The 22,711-nt window shown below is 39.3% G+C and overlaps 1 protein-coding gene across 1 annotated transcript in view; it reads left to right on the top strand.

Moving 5' to 3' along the window:
* LOC143890031 (PTI1-like tyrosine-protein kinase 3) overlaps positions 1-531 on the top strand; it is a 34,623-nt gene extending 34,092 nt beyond the window's left edge. Inside the window, exon 8 of the mRNA XM_077394538.1 lies at positions 3-531. Coding sequence (XP_077250653.1) covers positions 3-98 — 96 coding nt within the window. The 3' untranslated portion in view covers positions 99-531. The remainder of the gene's footprint in view (positions 1-2) is intronic.
* The last annotated feature ends 22,180 nt before the right edge of the window (positions 532-22,711 follow it).

Here is a 22,711-nt window from a genome sequence, read left to right as displayed (position 1 = left end):
AGCTGGCTGCTGTGGCAGCATTATGTGTACAATATGAGTCAGAATTCCGGCCGAACATGAGCATCGTCGTCAAGGCACTTCAGACTCTTTTAACGTAGAAGCCTCCTCGCACCTGCTCCTGCTGAGGTTTAAACTGTGAAATTAGCACTGTGTTTAATCTCTTATGTGCTAAAACTCGCATCGCAGAGTGGTTTTGGTTTGGTTTTTCCTGCAGATTAGCCTGTTGATTTGCATTTCCTCTTTGTTGATATTTGACATGTGGGATTTGGGTTGGGCGCCATTCTCATTTCTGAATTTTCTGCCCCAAAATTCTCCTCCATATGTTGGTGCCAAGTGGCAGCAAAAGCCCATTCATGCTCTCTACAAAATGGGCCCTGCCTCAAAATTCTTTTCCATTGGGTAATCTTGACAAGCATTGACTTATAACTACTTGTGGCATTTTGGGCTATGCTGGAAGTTTTTAATGGAAAATTCTTGTAGATGAAAATATTTTTTTCTATATGGTAAACTCGACAAGCATTGTTTTTTCAAGGTTTTTTTATGAGATATTTTTTCCTAAAATAATGGTCTGGGTCACACACACACACAGATGCTGACATTGGATTGTTATCCTTTATGAAATCTACATAATCTTCTGTGAATCACATAAGTATTTCATTGGATTGTGTTATCCTTCATGAAACCTATATAATCTTCATGTGAATCACAAAAATCTTTCTAGTTCTTGAAGAACTTGAGAACAAGAGTATAGGTGCATTTGGATTGCCGGGATCTAGCGGTGGAATAAATATCCTATTCTGATTCTGTTGTGTGGTTCAAAAAATGAACGGAATCAAGTGGCTGGAATGACACCTTTTTATGGTAGGTAAGCTTTATTGAACATCAGGCCTCAAGGTTGGAGAATTAATCCTCAACCAACTGAGCTAGTGGCTCAACATGTGGCTGAAATGACACCTGGGCGGAAATAAAAGAGGAAATTTGCTGTAATCTGTTTCCGCAAGAGGTTAAATTCAGATTTCGATCATGTTGCAATGAAATTTTTATTTTAATTTCTATCCCATTCCATTTCTAAAGTAATCGGAATAGGAATCAGAATAGGATACCACCTATTGTCCTATTCTGATCCAAACGTGGATGGTCCCTGTTTTTAAGGCCATGTCTTGCAGAAGGCATGAATGAGTTGAGGATGAGAAGTGGCTAAAAAATAGGAAATAGTAGATCCTATTTGAGCGGAGTTTTTTTTTGTTTTTGGGGTTTTTCTTGCCCTCTCCTCACTAATTCCCTTCCTTATGTGTACATCTCCCGCCGACCCTCATCACAACCCAACAGAAGGATCCGAGCAAAAAAGCAGCCAAGTTTTAGAGTGTTCATGAAAGATTATATGTACCTTGGAGTTTTGGGTCCTTTTTATAGATTGAGAGACCTAGGCAGTTTAGACAACTCACTTAGATCGGAAACTTTCTCATTAGCCTTCTTTCCTAAAGGCTCAGTTTCCATACTTATCCTTGTCTCCATGAAAATTGCTAAATGATATTCTTGCCCTCTGTTACCATTTTGAACGCCCAGAGTTTCCAAATGATTCGGCGCCACATGTCATGCTATAAATGGAGGTTGGATTTCTACCCTAACATAATGCTCCAACTTCATCACCGTTTCGGGTCAAGGAAGTAGTTTCTCTGGATTTCTCAGGTTACATTTCTTACCTTGGCTGATCGGTCTTTGTCGATGTTCGCTTTCGTAGCGGATTGGGTTTGTTTGAGGCTGGTCTTCGGAATTCGTTCTCGAGACACCGTCTAGCTTGATTCTGCAATTGATCATCTCAGCTGGATCTAGTCGAGCTACGTGCCTGCTCGGTTCTTCCAGGCACGGCCTCAAGACCGACTCGTAATGGAGGGGTTCTCTCCTAGGTTCGGCGGCTCTGATTTGGCCAGGCCTTCCATAGGGAGTTTCGACCGGGGCTAGGTGACTCTCCTTTGATGACGAGATTAGTCTCACTCATTGGTGGCGAGATCAGTCTCGCTCGGCTTGTTGGTGGCGAGATTAGTCTTGGTCTGCTCGGCAATGCCGAGGTTGGCCTTGCTCAAGCTGGCAGCAAAGAGGGCGACCTCGGATAAAAATAAAAAAAAAAACCTCAGAGTGACTGAAGGGGCATCCTTAATTTTTGTGGAGAGTCACCTCTGTTGGTGTTTTTAATGTGTGGACCACATTTTAGTTTTCCTTTTCTACTTTGTATCCTATTCACAGAGAGAGTCTTATAAATAAGTCTCAAGTGTTTTTAATTTGTGAAACATTTGAGTATTTGAGTTGTGGTGGGATGCAAATGCACTCCCAATCTCTGTAAATATGTGGGCGTTTAATGGGAACAAACAAACATGTATAGTTAAAGCCCATCCTAAAAAGGGTCCCTAATCTGAGACGAAAAGAGTGCCTGCGATCCATCATCGAGCCTAAGGTCTTCTCAAGATTAGAAGATCTCTCTTCTCTTGTTCGTGCGCAGATCGTAGTTCGTGTTCGTCGCTCGCCAAAGCTAGAGGGATTCGTTGTCTTTTATTCTAATTGACATGGCTGGAGGTAAGTTCTCCATTAATTTGTATTAAATAAAGATTAATAGTTGGTATCAGAGCACCCTGCGTGCTTTGTCGATTAATCAAGGAAAGATCAATCCATTCTAAACAGCCCATTCAAATGTAGTTTTCAAAATCTGCCCTTTTTAAAAATTGGTATTCTGTTATTATTTAATTAAAGGGTAGACTATTGAAAGACAATTTGAATAATAAGGACATGATTCAGGATAAATTAATACCTTCTAATTGATGTCGTGGCGAAATCACCATTAAAATCTTCATGTTTAAAGTTTCTATAATTTTTAGTCTGGCGATCTACAGGTCTAACATGTGATCAGATAGTGTAGTTGTATAGTGGGTTGTCCTACCGGTCCAACGCCACCAGCGGCGTGTCGATCCGACGGTTGGATCAATTTTAATCACATCCCAAAGTTTTCCAGAAAACAAACATGAAGTGGGTTTCGGAAGAAGGAGAAGACACGTTCGTGAGGGTTTCGGAGGAAGAAGAAGACGCGTTCGTGACACACTTAGTGACGCCGCATGCGTCTGTGTGCGTCACTGACGCAAGCCATAATTAATAAAAAATAAAATTGGGTTCATAAAATCAATACCTTTTTGGGAAAGGTGTGCGTACTCGGTCGAGTAGATAAGCTTATCTACTCGGTCGGGTTAAAAACAGTGGGGGCTCACATTTTTGGGGTGATCCAAACCATTCATTTGAAAGCCCCTTACCTAGATAGGGTGTCCACAAAAAATCAGCCCCATAGGATCATCCTAACCCATGCAACAGTGGAGGGAAAAATGGGATATTTTGAATGATTCGAACCGGAAACACTTCTCAACGATTCCTTTCCTCTTGTACTCAGAGTGATCAATTTCTTTATGTTTGTTCCTGAAGTATAAACAGTTCCATCTGTTCCGGAATAGCTTCCTTCAAAAGGGCTTCTGCTTGTTCGGTGAATGTCTTGGTAGAAGATATGATTTCTTGGAACTGAGGTTTGTTTGTTTTTAAGTGGGTACGTAACTGAACGAGAAATTTCTTTACCTGTCCAATATCTAACGGATCAAGATACCCATTCGCCCCAGTATAAATAGTAAGTATTTGTTCTTCCACCGTGAGAGGGGCTGATTGAGATTGTTTGAGCAACTCGCGTAATCGTTGACCTCTTGCCAACTGATTCTGAGTGGCTTTATCGAGATCAGAAGCGAATTGTGCAAAGGCTTCTAACTCTGCGAATTGAGCCAGTTCCAATTTTGATTTACCAGCTACCTGTTTCATGGCTTTAATTTGAGCTGCGGATCCTACTCTGGAGACCGAAATACCCACATTAATACCTTTTTATGTACTTTACATCATACACAAACACACATCAAGTGGAAATTCCATTTCCTAAATGGTGGCGATGATCGCCTTAAGGAAAATCATGAAAATTGAAATTTACACCTCATTTTTCTCCCACAAAAGATTAGAATCAGGAAAAGGGTTAAACATAAAAGTTGTTCACTATTAGTAGGAGAACAATTGTCTAGTTAGTTACTTCAGCCAAATCGCACCAGAGATAGTTGAAAAAGTAACTTTTCCGATCTGATCTTAAAAGAGGGTTTCAATTAAAACTGAAATATTTAAGCTAATATAACGTTTTCAATACTAAAAACCAAGAGTTTATATAAACATAAAAGTTGTTAAAAATATCATTTCCAAAAACTTTCATGCCCAGACCTCCGGCCAAATCTAATCAGAGATGGTTGGAAAAGTTCAAATTCTGATCAGACATAGAAATTCAGGTTTTTTTTATGAAAACTGAAATCTTCAAGATGAAATAACTTTTTATCCACTTAGAACTGGACTTTTCAGAAAACACAAAAGTTGTTTTATAAATTATTTCCAATAACGTTCATGTTTACACCTCTGACCAAATCTTGCCGGATGTGGCCAGAAAACATAAAAAACACCATTTAGTGTCTTTAAAATTGCAGTTTAGTAAAACTTCTATAACTTTCTCAAATCAAAATCAAATAAGGAAAACATTATATGTAATCATACTAGACAAAAAATATCTACAACTTTTTAGTTGATCTAAATTGCTAAAAATGAGTGTAAATCACCTACGAATCAATAGAACAAGAAAGACAAGATTAAACTTGAAATTTTTCAGAAATTTCTTTTCCTTTTCTACTTATTTGCAATCAAACTTTGCTCTCAAACACTTCCAAATCACAAATAAGATAACATATTTTTTCTCCAATTTTTGCACGAATTTTTCTTAAATTGTTCTAATGTATCTCTTGATTTTATGATAATTAAAATGAATTTAAATTGATTTATAATCTTGCATGAGAGAGAAATGGCACTTCGATTTCTAAGTGTCACTCTCCTCCCTCTCCCATCCATGCTAATATTTAATACCCAAAATGGCCTTGACTATTAGTCTTGGCCTTTTATTATTTACAGTTGTGCCACCAGTGAAATTACCAAAATACCCCTCTAGCTTAAATACTTAAATAAATTGAATAATAAACACTAATCTCATATAATCACTTAATCACTCTTATTCTCTAAATCACTTAGGGTTAATGTTAAACCCAAACTCAGTCCTTTCGGATAAATCTAATGCGTGTTGTAGCTCGGCCCACACGATGGTTATAGTGATGCAATGCATTTGCAACCAGATATGTCAATATGGGTTGACATTCTAATAATATGGCTTAATTGAAATTTAGCACGTAGTAAGTATGTGTTTGGGTTTTATATTTTGCAGCAAATTAATCAGCTTTTATGAATTCTGAATCTACTAGGATCCCTTTCCTTATTGGGGATAATTTTTCTGAGCAGAAAGATAGAGTTAAGCTCAGTATAGGCTGGATGGACCTTGATCTTGCTCTCAGAGTGGATGGAACACCCACTCCTACAGATGAGAGTACACAAGAAGAGAGGGACCGTAATAAAGAATAGGAGAGATCAAACTGCTTGATCTTACTTCTTATTCAAAGTCACATTGCTGAAAGCATCAGGACATCTATCTTTGAAGCACGCTGTAGATAAAGGAGTGAGAGAGCACATCATGGAAATGCACAATATTGTTGCGCAATTGCAAGCCCTGAAAGTTGAAATCTCCGAGTCATTCTTGGTATTCTTTATCCTCAACTCCCTCTCTATTGAATATAGTCAATTTATGATTGACTACAACATTCATAAGTGCAAATGGTCTATCAACAAACTTTTGACCATGTGCGTACATGAGGAAGGGAGGTTAAGACAAGAGAGGTTGGAAACAATCAATCTTGTCGTTCGAGGAAACAATAGGCAGAAGTGTTCCTATGAAGAAGAAAGCAAGTAGTTAGTTAACCAAACTGGTGCTAAGGAAGTTACGCAGGTGAAATGCTTCTTCTATAGAAAGAAGGGATAAGTAAAGAAAGACTGCATCAAGTACAAGAAATGGCTTGAAAAGCGAGTTAATCTGATTTTTTTTGTACGTTATGAATCAAATATGGTTATTGTTCAAAATGACACGTGGTGGATTGACTCTAGTTCTTCATTCCATGTTGCCTACACCTTGCAGGGAATGGTCAGCCAGCGAATCCCAATGGACGATGAACACTTTATCTTCTCATGAAATAAGATACGCTTACGAGTGGAGGCTGTGGGAACCTACCAACTTAGACTACCTACTGGATATGTTTTGCTTTTGGAAAAGACCTTATATATTCCATCTTTTTCTAGGAACCTTATTTCAGTTTCTAAGCTTTTGACTTTGGATATGAACCTCAGTTTTAGTGCTTCTTCATTTAATATTGTTAAAGATTCAGTTATTATTGGCAATGGTAGCTTGATTGATGGTTTATATCTTTTGAATTTGGATCATTTTTTCTAATAATATCCTAGTTGTTCAAAATGGTGTTGGCATTAAACGTGATAATGAGAGCGTGGATTCCTCTATATTATGGCACAGGAGATTATGCCATTTCTCCATAAAGCGTATTAAAAGGTTAGTAAAAGATGGAGTCCTAGAGACTCTTGATTTTGCTAACTTTGGAACTTGTGTGGATTGCATAAAGATAAAGCAGACAAACAAGTCCCAGAAGGGTGCCAAGAGGAGTTCAAAAAAGTTAGAAATCATACATACAGATATTTGTGGGTTGTTTCCGACTCCTTGTGTGAATGGTTAAAAGTATTTCATCTCTTTTATCGACGATCATACGAGATATATGTATCTCTATTTTCTCTTTGAAAAGAGTGAGGCAATGAGTGCCTTTAAGGTTTACAAAACAGATGTAGAGAGATAATTTGGAAAGAAAATAAAGATCGTTAGATCAGATAAAGGAGGTGAATATTATGGAAGATACACTGAAATTGGTCAAAGGCCAGGTCTATTTGTGGAATTCCTGAAGGAAGAGGACATTATTGCTCAATATTCCACGCCGGAAACACCACAACAAATGGTGTGGCTGAAAGGAGGAATCGCACGCTAATGGATATGGTTAGAAGTATGATTAGTCATTCAACCCTCTCATTGAATTTGTGGAGTGAAGCCTTAAAGATAGTCGTATATGTTTTAAATAGGGCTCCTAGTAAAGCAGTTCCTAAAACTCTATTCGAGTTGTGGAAAGGTTGGAAACCCGTTTAAAACAGTTAAGGATATGGGGCTGTCCAACTGAGGTTAAAGTGTTCAATCCACATGAGAGGAAATTGGACCTAAAGACCGTTAGTGGCGATCTTATTGGCTACGCTGAACGGTCTAAAGGTTATAAGTTTTACTGTCATAATCATACTACTAAGTTTGTTGAAGGAAAGAATGTTGTCTTTCTTGAGGAAGGTGACAACAGTGGGAGTGAACCACCTCGAAACATAGATTTCAAGGAAGAGCGAACTCCAGTTATTATTTCTGCACCTCAGGATCAATTGGTCGGAATTCATGACCATCTGCAGGATGTAGTTATGGAGGACGAACCAATAGATGGTTTGCCACCTAAGAGGATGTTGTCATTGAAAATGCCAACTAGAATCCACAAGAAGTGGAAGATGTAATGGTATCAAGAAGATCTTTAAGAATAAGGAGACCATCAATCTCTTCATATTACATTGTGTATCTTCAAGAAGTTGACCAAGAGCGTGGGAATGATGGAGACTCTTTGACGTTGTCACAAGCTATGAGTGGTGAGGATTCTAATTTATGGCAAGAGGCCATGAAGGATGAATTAGAGTCTAAGGCTAAGAACTAAGTATGGGATCTTGTCGAATTGCCTAAAGGAACTAAAGCCATTTGCTGTAAGTGGGTCTATAAGATTAAAATAGACTATCTCGTCAATATCGAAAGATATAAAGCAAGACTTGTAGCTAAATGATTCACTCAAAAGGAGGGCGTAGATTATCATATGACTTTTTTGCCAATTTTAAAAAAAGACTCACTAAGGATTATAATGGCCCTTGTAGCTAATTTTGATATAGAGTTTCATCAAATGGATGCGAAAATGGCTTTTCTCACCGGTAGTTTAGAAGAAAAGGTTTATATGACTCACCTTGAAGGATTTAGCAGTTATAAAGTTTGCAAATTAAAGATATCTATAAATGGACTAAAGCAGGCCTCACGTCAGTGGTACCTCAAGTTTCATAACGTGATATCCTCTTTTGGATTCATTGAAAACATTGGGGATCAATGCATATATCTTACAGTCAGTAAGAGTAAATTTATCTTTTAGTCCTATATGTAGATGATATTTTGTTGGCTACTAATAATTTGGGAATGCTCTCATATAGACATTTGAGTCTAGAACATCTAAGAAAATAAAACAAAAATACATACAACCCATACTCACTCTATAGTATGGTCTCTCTACAGATCTCAAAAGAAACAACACCAGGAATCAACTCTTCTAGCTGATCAGCTACTCAGTATTTGAAAAGAATGCAACAATCTTGCATAAGCATAAAGCTTGTAAGCATCAAAGTATACTAACAGTGTAACACTACATGCTATAAGTTTCATTAATATATACTATACTATATGTATCATATTGTTATATATCAAATTAGAACTGGGCCAATAATACTGCACTATCAGAATTTGAACTAGAATTGGAAATACAATCAGAACCAGATGCAAATGCAAATGCTTATGTATGTATGTATACTCAGAATTAGAATCAAAATCATCTCACAACCCAAGAGAGTCAGGAGAGTACACTTGTTTTACAGAGCCCGCAGGCATTTATAGAATTGGCGTATGTAGGCTTTCAGAATCCTTATCTTTTCAGTATCTTTTACAGAATTTAGCTGGTGTAGCTAAGTATGTGAGAATGCACAGAACTCATAGACTCTTGAGCGAGGAATCATGTCCAGTGTACTAACGTACCCCACTGGTTAGGGTTATGCGTGCAGATGCTGAATGGTATGATGCACATGAAAGATATATATTCCTTGTGTACTGATATTATTTATATGCTAGATAAATAGATAATCATAAACGGAAACAGTATTAGAATAGTCTATATATATATATATATATATATATATATATATATATATATATATATATATACACACACACACACACACACACACACACACACACACACACACACATACAAGTACACCCATATATACATGTATATACGTATATATACTATATCTCAATCAATTCATTATCAAACATGTCTTTATGCATTTAGTTTGCATAAAAGATAATGTAACACGGGAAGATACTAGGTTACTCAATACACTTTCTCCTTTCCCTTCTTTTCCCTTTTCTTTTTGCCACTTTTCCGATCACCTAAACCCCATTCAAAGTAGGATTATTATACAATTAACAAACCTAAATAACTTATTTTATTTATTATTATTATTTTCAACTTTCTTTGTCCTTCTCTCTCATTTAAGCTCTTTGAAAACATGCAGAGAGTACAAAAATTTTGAGATTACACTTATTACTTGTAATCTATATTAAAGTATAGATAGTTAAATAATACCAATTTTAAGATCCGAAGCTTTTGGATTGATTGGTCATTTAACATGGAAGGTATGTGTAAGCCCAAGGGTTTCCATGGGTCAATCATTCACCTTACCTTCTTGTTTTGATGCTAGCAAACCAAATTGATTAGCATTTATGGACTAATGTGTTGCTTTGAGGTGTTGTGTTGTATACAAGATTTTCATGTCATAATCGCCATTACACAACTCTTCTCAACACATGGCTTGTGAAAGCAAAGGAACCAAGAGCTTGCACCTACATTGGAGACATCCTCATTTGAAGATGTTCAAGTCAAGAAGCTCAACATGAAGATTCCACAAGTTGCCAATCAAGTGTCAAGAAGAAGCTTAGAGATGAACATGCCATGGTGACACCTCATGTACCTTTCAACTTGCAATTGAAGATTGGAGGAGAAGTCACAAGAGCCAAGACAGAGTTCAAGATATTCTCTCAAGCCAAAGAAGTCCAAGAAAGTGCAAAGGAGCAAAGACATTCCAAGAAGAATCATGGTATACACTTTTAGAATGTATCTGGAGTCCTCTTGATTTTATGTTAAATGCACTTTCAAAAGGTTTTTAAATGGTTTTTATACTTAACATTTTACATCTTTGAAAACCATCAACCCACCCAAATATGTGTTTTGAAAACCTAGGACTTAAGCCCAAAGACCATGGCCCATAACCCCCTGAACTTTAAAGTAAAAATGGAATTTCATACAGGGCCGATCGACCAGGGGTTTCCCGGGCGACAGCGGCAAGCTTGCTGGAATTCCAGCACTTGCGGAAAAATAGCGGGCCAATCGATCGGGTCAATCTGGGCGACCGCGGAATGGGTTCTGTTTCAACAGAACCATTCTGTCATGAGTTTGGGCGGGCGACCTCTGTGGGGAGGGTCAACCGAGATAGGTTTTTAAGCCAAATTTTTGAGCAAACAGGTAGCCCTCGAAGGGCGACCACCATGGGGCCGGTCGACCTCGACGGTCAGAAATTTGAAAATAAAAAGGGCGCTTGATAAGGGCGGGCAACCGCGGTGGCTCGGTCGACCGCGACGGTGGGGCAAACTAGCCATTGAGGTTTTCACAGGTTGACTTTTTCAACCCAGTTTTTTACAGTTTTACCTTCAAACAGTCATATTTTCAAATACACTATTTATACATCATCTAAACCTATCTAAACAAGTTTTTGAACATTTAAGAAAGATCAAATCCCATTTCTCTTTGAGCTTCAACTTGAAAATCAAAAGCAAAACCTCTTTGAATTTGCATTTCCACATTCTTTCAAGAGGCACTCCACAGGGTTTTATATTTATATTTTCTTGGAGTGATTGTGAGCTTATAATGTTGTAATCCACCTATTAAGAGGCATTGATTTTTTTTCAAGTTCTTTATTCTTCATTGAGGGACTTCTCTTCGGCCCGTTAATAATTGTGAAAATGAGGGTCTCCGATTCGGCCCGTTAAGAATAGTGAATCCGGCATATGAGGGTGTGTCCCCTCGTCAAAGGCTTCGTGCAGATGGGCTTACGCTTTGGCCCTTGAGAAAGAAAAAGGTTGGTCATTGTATATGGCTCATTGATCCGGCCTAGAAGGAGGATCGAAATAGTGGAACTCGCGCGTAGACGTAAAGAGTGGAGTAGGTCTTGTGATAGACCGAACTACTATAAATTTTTATCTTCATTGTCTCCTTCTCTCTTCCTCTCCTTCTCTTGCACGTGTGGTGTTTGGTAAACTCTAACCCTAACTTGTATTTGTGTCTTTAATTAAACAAGGGTTAGTAAATGCACTTGATTAGAATGTTTAAACCCTAATTGCATTATAATGTATATTTAAACAAGGGTTCGCAAATGTGCATGATTAGAATGCCTAATCCTTATCTTTTATTGATATACCTATTTGAATAACGGTTAGACTAATTAGTGCTTAATTAAATGGATTAATTTTCAATCTTCCCTTAATTAAGCTTAAAATTTCTAATTGACCAATTCACCCCCGTTAATTAAGCCTAAAATTTCTAATAGAGTTTAAGCTTTGAAGCAAATATGATTAAATAACATCAACTCTAACCATTTAGGCTTTGAAACTAGTGTTGAAGCAAAAATGATTAAATAACACTTACCCTAGTAGACATGAGTCAAAGACCACTTCACACTATGATATTTTTCCTTATTCTCCAATTCTCCAATTCTCTTCCTCTCTCTCTCTCTCTCTCTCTCCCTCTCTCTCTCGTTTAGAATTTCCGAAGTGGGAACAATTACACTCTCCTCAATTAATACCTTACCATCTTAAAAAATATCCACATGTAAGGCTAGCTCAAAAGTGGGGTCCAAATATGAGAGGGAGTGTTGAAGTATAAGTTGTTAATTAATGTCATCATAAGTTCTTAACACCTCATGCTTTCCCATGCATTGAAAGCCACATGTACTGCCAATCCAAAAGTGGGCCCTCATGTGAGGAGTGTTGAATTATAAAGGATTACACAACACCGACTCTAATAGCTTTAGCTTTTGGAGTGAAGAAGTATAAATAATTAAATAACACCACTTCTACAGCTCTAGCTTTCGGATTGTGCTGTGGGGCCACGTGTGAGGGGAGTATTGAAGTATAAATGATCACTAACACCGACTCTTGTTGCTGGAGCTGTAGGAATCGTAAAATTCACATGGAAGGTCAGCCCAAAATAATGGGGCCCACATATGAGAAGATGTGAGGAATTATAAATGATTAAACAACACCTATTCTAACAGGAGGAAAGTACGGAATGCGGGCTCATGTTTCGAGGAATTACGGATTTCGGTACCTTTAAAACAAGAATGAAACACGGGCTAATCTTCAAAATCGGCTGGGGAAAAGACCCTGATACCCTTCTGACACCATCAGGTAGTCTTCGTATTTAGCGCCAGGTGGTACACCTCAATCATTCTCTTCGGAGGTAGCTTTTTCAGTAAAAAACACACTTCTTGGGGAGAAAATGGCGTTGCATTTAATGCACATCTCGTCCTCATTAATGCATGGCGCGACGGCGTGCTGCACAATCCACGTAGTAAAAAATAGTAGGAAAAACGCCAGCGTACTAAAATAGACGCCGGCGTACTGGAATAGACTCCGACGTACTTAAGTGAACGCCGACATCCGTATTTAAGACGCCGGCGGTATTATTGAAAACGGTGGCGTTATCAACTTAGACGCCAGGTACCTATCTAAGACGCCGGCGTATCTTTGAATACGCCGGCGTCTTTGTCGGTACGCCGGCGGTTTTGTGACGAAAAACATGTCTAGAAAGGGTACAGAGCGCCAAATTTGACTTCTTTTACACTGACGTGAAGCCTGGCAAACAAAAGCACATCTCCCTAGAGTTATAAGTCTTCCACAACAAGATATTTGCAATGTGGTAATGGAGAAAACTATGTAAAAGTGGTATTTGAAGAAGCTCTATTTGAAGTTTGTCTGCTATCAAAGATAATCTCTATCCTAGAGAGTTAGAAGATTATGTGGGAGGTGTTAATGGTGAAGCATTGAAGATATTTGAAGTGCAACATAGTCTGCAACCTGAGGTAAACTGCATTCCTGCAAAGAAATAAAGGTGTTAATGTTACAAGATATATCGGAGAGTTAGAAGGTATTTTAAGTTCTCTTTGAAGCTCTGTTGAAGGTCTAAGCTCTCTTTTATTTTTAACATTTACATTAAGGGTTTAAGTCACATAGTTCTTTACACATCACTGGCATATTTGTTGTTGTCAGTTATTTCTGTGTTTTTGCTTGCTTATGTTTTATTGAATCTTGACAATCTGGGTTAAGAAGATGGAGGGGGGTACAGTTACTTTTATGGTATAATATGATGGATGTTTGACGGAGGATGGATCGTTTGATTACATTGGGGGTACTGTGAAGGCGGTAGTCTTAGACCGCAGAGTTTGATACTCTGGATTTTTATCTGCAATTTGTAATACCGTTCGAATGAGAGAAAATGATGTTTCACTGCGTATCCGTTCTCGATACATCGTGGATCCGTATAAGTACATTCTTTACGCCATTTCAAAAAAAAAGTACATTCTTTATGATATCCATGACGATCAAGACCTCTCTGCGGTTATGAGACTGTTTGACATGCAAGGGTTGAATGCTATCATTATATATATATATATATATATATATATATATATATATATATATATATATATATATATAAACTAGGGTGGGTGCTACCGATGCAGTGTCCTCTATACGGAGCAATAATGTGCAGGAGGAGACTCATCAGCCAGAGTATCATGTACGCAACAATAATGTGACGGAGGATACTTATAAGCCAACGTATCATGTACGCAGCAATAATGTGCAAGAGGAGACTTACTGGCCAGGTTATCCTGTGGAAGAGGATACTTATCCTGTATGCTGCACCAATGTCTATCATGTGCGGTGCAGCTGCTCCAACGTGCAAGAGGATACTTCTCCTCCAGACTCTATTGTATGCTGTGACTATTTGAAACGAAGCCCTAATCTTCCGGAGGATACTAATCCGTTGCCCAATGCACCCCTCCCCAATTCAAGCAGTCTGATTCTCCCAATTTCGTATGCATATGATGATGATGCAAGGTGAAATATAATGATTCATTGTAATTTCTATTTTGGCAGGTATCATCTTAGAAATGGAATCTCTCTCATCACAATTTTTTATATGTTCTTACTATAGGTTTGATTTGAATGAAGATGTGGAGGAGGTACCTCCTATGGTTCCCGATATTAATTATAATCCAACGGGGGATGCGTTTGACCTCGGTGATGATGACATGAACACGTGTATGATATGGGTTTTGACGTGGGCGTGGATGAGGCCACTAACGGAAACGACAATGGGACTGGGAACGAGGTAGGAAAAAATGCTCAGTTATGTTACTCACCTCGACCAATTATGATGGTTCCAATCCGAGCACATATGATAACAGTGAGATGGTCAACTACGAGCAGCCTAATGCATTTGGAAGTGAGGAACATGAATTGAAGATTGGAGCCATCTTTGAAAGTCTCGCAACATTCAAAAAAGCAGTCTCCCAATATGCTCTACGCTGGCGCTTCTCATTCCTTGCTGTTGATAGCAACACGAACAAGTATGTAGTTGTGTGCAAAACAAAAGAGTGCCCCTGGAGAATAAGAGCAATCATGTACAACGGTAATGCGAAGGTGAAAACATTTGTGAAGGAACATACTTGTACTCCTCAACTACCTGGACATGATCATCCTAAAGCCACATCAGATTGGGCAGCTAAAACTTGCATAGCTAAATTTGGTCGACCGATAGAAGCCAATATTATTATTGACTACTTGATGGCCGAATGGGGTATCACGCTGAGTTACCGAAAGGCACATGTGGAGAAGGAATTAATTGCTCAACATTTCCTTGGAAGTCATGACGAGTCTTACCGCCAACTACCGACATATGCAATAGAGTTTCGCCGTGCAAACCCTTGCAGTTTCATGGAAGTTTACAGGTTATGCGAGTTATCTGGCAAAGATGATTCATTCGACCGACTATTTTGGGCACTCGGTCCTTGTATTCATGCCTGGAATAAATCACTCAGACCCGTTATCACCATGGACAGTACTCACTTACGGGGAAAGTATGCCGGTGTATTGTTGATTGCATGCGGGATGGATGGAAACAATGAGATAGTTCCGTTTGCGTATGCTTTTGTTGAGAAAGAGAATATCGAGACGTAGAGTTTGTTTTGTGCCAACTTCGTGTGAGAATTTGTCAAGCGCATCGGAGAACGGGCATCACTTTTGTCTCCAATAGACAGAGTTGACTTACGAGATAAGACCTGTACATGTCGTGCATTTCAAACTCTGGGGATACCATGTGCTCATGCTATGGCAGCAATTGGTTTTAGAAAAGCCGATGCTTTTGACTTCACCGAGGAATGGTACCGGTCGGAAACTCTACGTGATACGTATAGAGAAGTGATTGACACAACACTACACAGGTTACAGTGGCAACAACCAAAAGATCGATTGCTGCCTATCGATTCGCCAAAATTTGAAAGACTTCTTGGAAGGCCAAAGAAAAAGAGAAAAGAATCAACCTTTAGTTCTGGAGTACATAACAGATGTGGTAATTGCAGCCAACTTGGCCACAACAAATGAAGGTGCGGGAATGATCCGATCAGGAGATCTGCAGTTGATGTTGACTGCCTCTTACATTCACGGCCGTTAACTTGGTAAAATCTACACCATGAATGTTTGAAAACAGTATAAGTTAGTATCGCTTGTAATCCAATATTGTAATACCCTTTCTATGGTTGATTGCAGGTCAGAAATAGTTGGGCAACCACCTTTTTATTCGTGACTATGTACATAGAATACTCATTTCATTGTCAGTTTTCTTCCTCATAATTGATCCAACAAAAGCAATGAATTATGTCCAGATGTATAACTTCAGGATTCCCCACAAAGTAACTAGGTAAATTTCACTAAGAATTCCGGTGCCTTTCCCTGGTACATCGGGTGGTTTATCCTCGAAAATACGATCTCACATAGCTGGGCTGAAAACACCCACCAGACACATAAGTGGGTAAATTCGGTGGCGTATTGATGGCGTACCGGTGGCGTAACAGTTGCGTAACGGTGGTGTACGGGCTTGACTTTTTCCTTTTTTTTTCTGTCATGTTGTTGCTGAAGTTTGTACATAATGTGTCGGTGACTTATTATAGAAACGACGACGTTATTTTGTATTGAACCCGCAACCCTAACCTTGCGTCGGTTCGTTCTCTCTCTCTCTCTCTCTCTCTCTCTCTCTCTCTCTATATATATATATATATATATATATATTATAAGGACTCCTTAAGGAAACCCTAGCGCAGTATTGCTGGTGTAGCTCTTCCTATCCTGTTGGAGTTAGATTGTGAATAGAACATGGGTAACTGATCTCCTTCTTCTAGATCACTAAGGTATGTGTTGCTCTTAGGGTTTATTCGATTCCCTTTTAACGAATAGTATGAATCATGGTTTCTGATCCGAAAATTATTTTCTTTGTTGATTTTTCTGCACAGATACATTTTCAGCAAATACCTTGGAAAATTTATGGGGAGGAAGAAGTACTATATAGTTTTCAGGGAAAGGCAATAGGGAATCTTCACTTCATGGCTTGAGTGTGAGCCCCATGTTATAGGCTACAATGGCGCCGTCCATTATTCTTATACCACGCTGGAGGAGGTTGAACCACAATTAAGAGAGTACGGGTGGCAAGTGCCATTGTCAGGACCAGGGGAAGTAGAGGATCCTGTGCACGTCCAGCCTACACCTGCATCGACCATTACTCTTCTGGCGCCGCTTCTTGTAGTGTTGTTATCTCTTATTGTAGCAAATTTGTTGTTAGTATAAGCGATGTTGGGGTGAGGAAGCGTGCCGTTTCCCTCCAGCCAAGGACGTAGTATCATTTACTCCTAATGTGCAAGCATAGTTTTTGGTGACCTATTGTTGGACGGTTGAAAGTATTAGTTGGAAGAGGGGGTGGGGAAGTAGTAGTAGAATCTGTACGGCTCCTTATAAGGTTACTGTTCCACTTGTTTGTAGCGAGTTATCACTAACGTTATAAGTAGTTGTACACTCTCTACTATTGCTTCCCTATCCCTTTTTCCTACTAATTCTTTCAACCGTTCAACTTTAGGTCAACCAAAAATACGCCTGCACCTTAAGAGTAAATGGTATTACCTCTCTGCCCAAAGGGAATCGGCTCGCCTTCTCACTCCCAACATCGCTTATACTGACAGGAAATAATTTGTGGGAATGACAATGTAACTGTGTGGAAAATATTACTGAGAAATGACATTGTATGATGTAATGGTTGATAATTTAGACGACTGATTATATTATAATTTGCATTCGTGTTGTTTCTTGAGTCCTCGATCTATGGTATCGCACAAGGCACTGCGATACCATAGAGGGAAATAAACTCCTATAGAGTAACCACTTTGCAGACAACTAAGACTCCTACAGATTACCAGTAGATTCCCCACCAATCAAACCAACCCTAACGAATTGGCACACATCAATTTAGTGGGTAAATTTCATTCCAAAACTCTTGATTCAAACGAAAATTTCGAATCCAAACCAAACCAACTGTCAATAAAGGCGCCACCGTTCGGAAAAGTTAATTTACGATGTGTCAAGCATCCTTCCATCTGCAGTTATTTCCAACGGCCCGGATCCAAACGAACCCAAGCTTCTGTCAGTTCAAATACACATACAGATGAACTCGATGAAACCTCCTGCAGTGCGCCAAATGTAAATGGGGGTGAGATGCATTAAATAGATGGAGGTTTTCCCTCCGAAGAAACTAGTAAAATAATGAAAAAGTGAATGATGAGGACCAACACACGAGGACTATGTTATTGTCAGAAGGGTATCAGGGTCTTTTCCCCACCCGATTTTGAAGATTCGCCCGTGTTTCATTCTTGTTTTAAAAGGTGGCCGAAATCCGTAATTCCTCGAAACATGTGCCCCCATTTCGTACTTTTCTCTTCTAACAGCAAGCTATTGGATAAATGGTAGGCCCAAATGTGAAAGGGAGTGTTGAAGTATATTAATTAAATAATATCAATTGTACGTCTTAAGCTGGGGATGGTGGGACCCACATGTAATTAGTGGAACCCATACGTGAGAGGGAGTGTTGAAGTGTAAGTGATTAATTAACATCACTCTACAGCACAAGCTTTTGGATATACGGTGGGGCCCACATGTGATGGGGTGTTCAAAGTGTAAATAATTAAATAAAACCAACTCTAATATTTCAAGCTTCTATATTTATTGGTGGGACCCACTTGTAAAAGAAATGTTGAAGTACACACAATTAAATAACCTCAACTCTAATAACTTAATCTTTTAGCCTAATTAGTTATTTAACAATTGAGTAAATTCCATTTATATCCCTTATGTTTTAAAATTTAAAACTCCATTATTTCTAACATGTAAAATTACATTGTTATCCTTATTAACCACTAATCGTAATTAATCTTCCTAATCACAGTTAAAGTCATGAATTGCCATGTTAATTTAAAATACAAGTTCAGGGTATTTCAATTTCCTAACTCAAAATTTTGATATGAAGGATATGGGTAAAGCCTCATATGTCATTGGCATTGAGATTCATAGAAATAGATCTCAAGGTATCTTGAGACTATCTCAGAAGGCCTACATTAACAAAGTTTTGAAGATGTTTAGGATGCAAAACTATTCACCAAGCGTGGCACCTATCCTTAAAGGTGATAAACCTAGTGAGGAACAATCCCCTAAAAATGATTTAGAAAGAGAACAGATGAAGAATATTCTCTATGCTTCGGCAGTTGGCAGTTTGATGTATGCATAGGTCTGTACTAGACCAGACATCAGATTTGATGTTGGGATGTTAGGGAGATACCAAAGTAATCCATGAATGGATCATTGGACAACTACAAAGAAAGTTTTACAGTACCTTCAAGGTACGAAGGATTAAATGCTTACATATAGATGATCAGATCTCTTAGAAGTGATCGGATATTCGGATTCAGATTTTGTCGGATGCCTTGATACTAGGAAGTCGGCATCGGGGTATGTCTTCCTACTTATTGGAGGTGCCATTTCGTGGAAAAGCGTAAAGTAAAGATTAACAGCTTCTTCCACTATGGAGGTGGAGTTCATTATGTGCTATGAGGCGACAATGCAGACATTATGGTTGCGGAATTTTATCACAGTGCTTAGGATTGTGGATTCCATATCTAAGCCATTAGTTATTTACTGTGATAATTCTGCTTCGGTGTTTTTCTCTAACAGCAACAAGAGCGGTAGTCGAAATAAGCACGTCGACATAGAGTACCTTAAAGTTAGAGAAAATTTTGTGAATCATCGAAGGGCTACTAAGCACATTTCTACCATGCAGATGTTAGCAGATCCCATGACTAAAAGGCTTCTGCCCAAATTGTATAAGGAACGTGTGGATCGTATGGGTCTACTTGTATTTGGTGCTTGTTTTACATTTGCCACTTTTAGTTGCAACATAAAGAAGATGATTCTGTTTATATGTTTTTACATATATCATGTCTTATATAAAGTGTATATACATCTAGGTTTAATAAGACAGACTGTCTATGAGGACAGATAAAGTTGGACTCAAATAAGCATTTGAGAGCTTATTCAATAAAGTTCTAAATCACACATAAAGTGTACATTAGTGTGAATCGGTGTATGTGATACATAGAAGGTAACAGTTCCGGTTGGAGATGTATGCCGCTATGATTTGTACATTTGAGACATACTATAAGGATGTACAATAAAGTCAGAATTAAAGATATTTGGGATTGGTATTTTCAAAACCATGGTCATAAAGTTTTTAAAATTTTAATTATCTTAAGACTCTAAGTTGCTTTGTGAATATACCAATGTGGACCAAGTGGGAGAATGTTGGTGTTTTTAATGTGTGGCCCACATTGGTGGGACCCACCTCAAGTAGAAACATTAGTTTTCCTTCTCTACTTTGTATCCTATTCACAAAGAGAGTCTTATAAATAAGTCCTAAGTGTTTTTAATTTGTGAAACACTTAGGTGGTTGAGTTGTGGTAGGATGCAAATACATGCACTCCCAATCTCTATAAATATGTGGGCGTTTGATGGGAACAAACACATATGTATAGCTAAAGTCCATCCTAAAAAGGGTCCCTAATCTGAGAGGTGCATGTGATCCATCAACGAGCCTAAGGTCTACTCAAGATTAGAAGATCTCTCTTCTCTTGTTCGTACGCAGCGAAGATCGTGGTTCGTGTTCGTTGCTCGCCAAAGCTAGAGGGATTCGTTGTCTTCGATTCTAATCGCCATGGCCCGAGGTAAGTTCCGCATTAATTTGAATTAAATAAAGATTAACAACCTCGTCTTTATGATCCAATCTTGGAACCGGTTCTTCATCCTTAAGTTTTGTGTCCCCTGTACCTGGTGAAAACCCCTAGTACACCTCCTTGTCCTTGAACGCCGCAAAGAAATACTTGTTCTTGCATCCATGGATAGAAGTAGGCATCTTAGTGACGACCTTCAGCCCAGCTTGGTGGCTAAAGTAATACTAACTGGGCTCCTTCAAAGGAGTTTTCAGAGTAAAGCAAGCCCAAAAATTCTCTAAAGATGACATCTGACCTAACTTACATAGGAGGTATACATAATCGACCATACTCTGCTAGTCATTCGGTAGGATTTGGGCCAGCATGACCCCATAATAGTTGAGGACATAGACAAAGAGCTGGTACATGTGGAACCTGAAGCCGGCCGGAGTGTGTCCTCGTAAAAACACACTTTGTACAACCTGTTACACGCCCACTCGCCGGGCTTAGGAAGACAAAAGCCCACCAAGGTTAGAACGTGGTAGTACGACCTTATCCTCTTCAGATCGCCTTTCCCCAGGACGCAATACTCTCCTGCAGACCCGAAGTGGAGCACACCTAGCCGTACCATCTCATTCCCAACTTGACATGGAAGACTCAACTGACCACTCACAGTCGGCTTCTCCCCGTCGCCCCGAGGGGAGCCGGGCCACTCAACGGCTTGGTCGGCGGCAAGGACAAAAGCTCCGGACGAAACCTCCTTGGATCAGGATCGGCGAATCGAGATCGATGGCTCGAAAAATTGAAATAGGGGGTCTGACCTAGTGCCAGACCCTGACAAAATAGAAATTGACACGAAGATTAAGGCAAGGAAGACTTACTATGAAATGAGCTAGTCTTGAGAAGACAAAAGTTTGAGCTAGACTGAAGACGAGGACTGAACTGAATGGACGGATTGTGAGCTCACGCGTTGCTTGAATGATTGAAGTGGGAAAAATGATGCTAATCCCCCATTTACAGAACTCTACGACCGATATCGATGGCCCAGATTGCTACCACTCGCTTCCTCGGTGCGGATGAAAGACATATGTCCCTCCATCATTATGAACCTCCTCACGGGGTTCGAGGCACCTACATTTAATGGGCATGTCAGACCCGGGAAATTCAAAATTCCTGCCAAATCCAAGGCAATGACGAAGTCCTGACTCGAGCCATCTTGGTCAGACAAGTCGAAGATTGTCCTGGACCCATTGGAATACAGGACGACCGAGCCGACCTAGTATGACAAGTCGATCCAACATCATTCGACTACGCTGCACCAAGGTGTAACCCCGATGACAAACTCGGGGGGCTCGTTGCAGGACTAACCCAACTGAATAAGCTTGGACAACTTCCTCGTGCCGACCCAAGGTAAGGGTGGGCAACATGTTGGGGTCAATTCCGAGCCCTAATCAGAGAACAACACTTGGCGTGGGACAAAGACCGCACTCCAACAAGAAGCTGCTGCGTGACATAGCCAAATCACGGTGCCCGGTCAACTCTGGACCACAAAAATCTCAGGGCTTGGCGGAAATCCTGGCCTAGGGCAATACGACCAGAGATTGCCAGTTTGTAATTCCCAGAAGACCGTACGAGCTCATTACCTACCCGTCCATCATGTCGACGACTCACAATACTTGGAACCTTCACTTATAAAAAGGAAACCCCTACTCCAATGAAATCCAATGAGTGACTTGGTTTGGCAACCTAGAGGGGGGGTGAATAGGATGTTTATAAAACTTTTGTCTTTTAGATCATTTTTCTAAAATTTCACCCAAGACTTATCCCTTGTTTAATTAAGTTAGAAATATTTGAACTTTAAACAATATTACAAATTAATATTAGTTCAAAAACCCTTGTTGATTAGCAAACTTAATTAGGTGATTTATAGCCTAGTTAGCAAGGTACAAATATTCAATCAAAACCAAAATGCTAACTACTCACTCAATTCCAAATATGTAAAAGTGCAAGCACAAATAAATAAGAGAGTGAGAGGAAGAGAGAGATAGAGAAATACCAACACAAGTGACACAAAGATTTATAGTGGTTCGGCAAATGGCCTACTCCACTACTCAAGGTCGCACTTGAGGATTTCCACTATTGAGACCTCCACGACGCCCGGCTCCGGTGCTTTTACACTCCAAGGGAATTAAATAAGGATGCCCTTCCACCTTTACAATGACTCTCCTTCTCCGCCGAGTTCTAAGCGCTTTCTCCCAAGGGAATTAAAAACGGATGCCCTTGCCACCGATCAAATGAAGAAGAAGAAGAAGTATTAGCCTCTTACTAGGCTTGATTACAATTTGTAGCTCACACA

The sequence above is a fragment of the Tasmannia lanceolata genome, unplaced genomic scaffold (genome assembly GCF_043159265.1).
Source record: "Tasmannia lanceolata isolate RefF3 unplaced genomic scaffold, GAP_Taslan_0.1 ptg000013l, whole genome shotgun sequence".
Lineage (NCBI taxonomy): Eukaryota > Viridiplantae > Streptophyta > Magnoliopsida > Canellales > Winteraceae > Tasmannia > Tasmannia lanceolata.
This window is presented reverse-complemented; position numbering and strand designations above follow the sequence as displayed.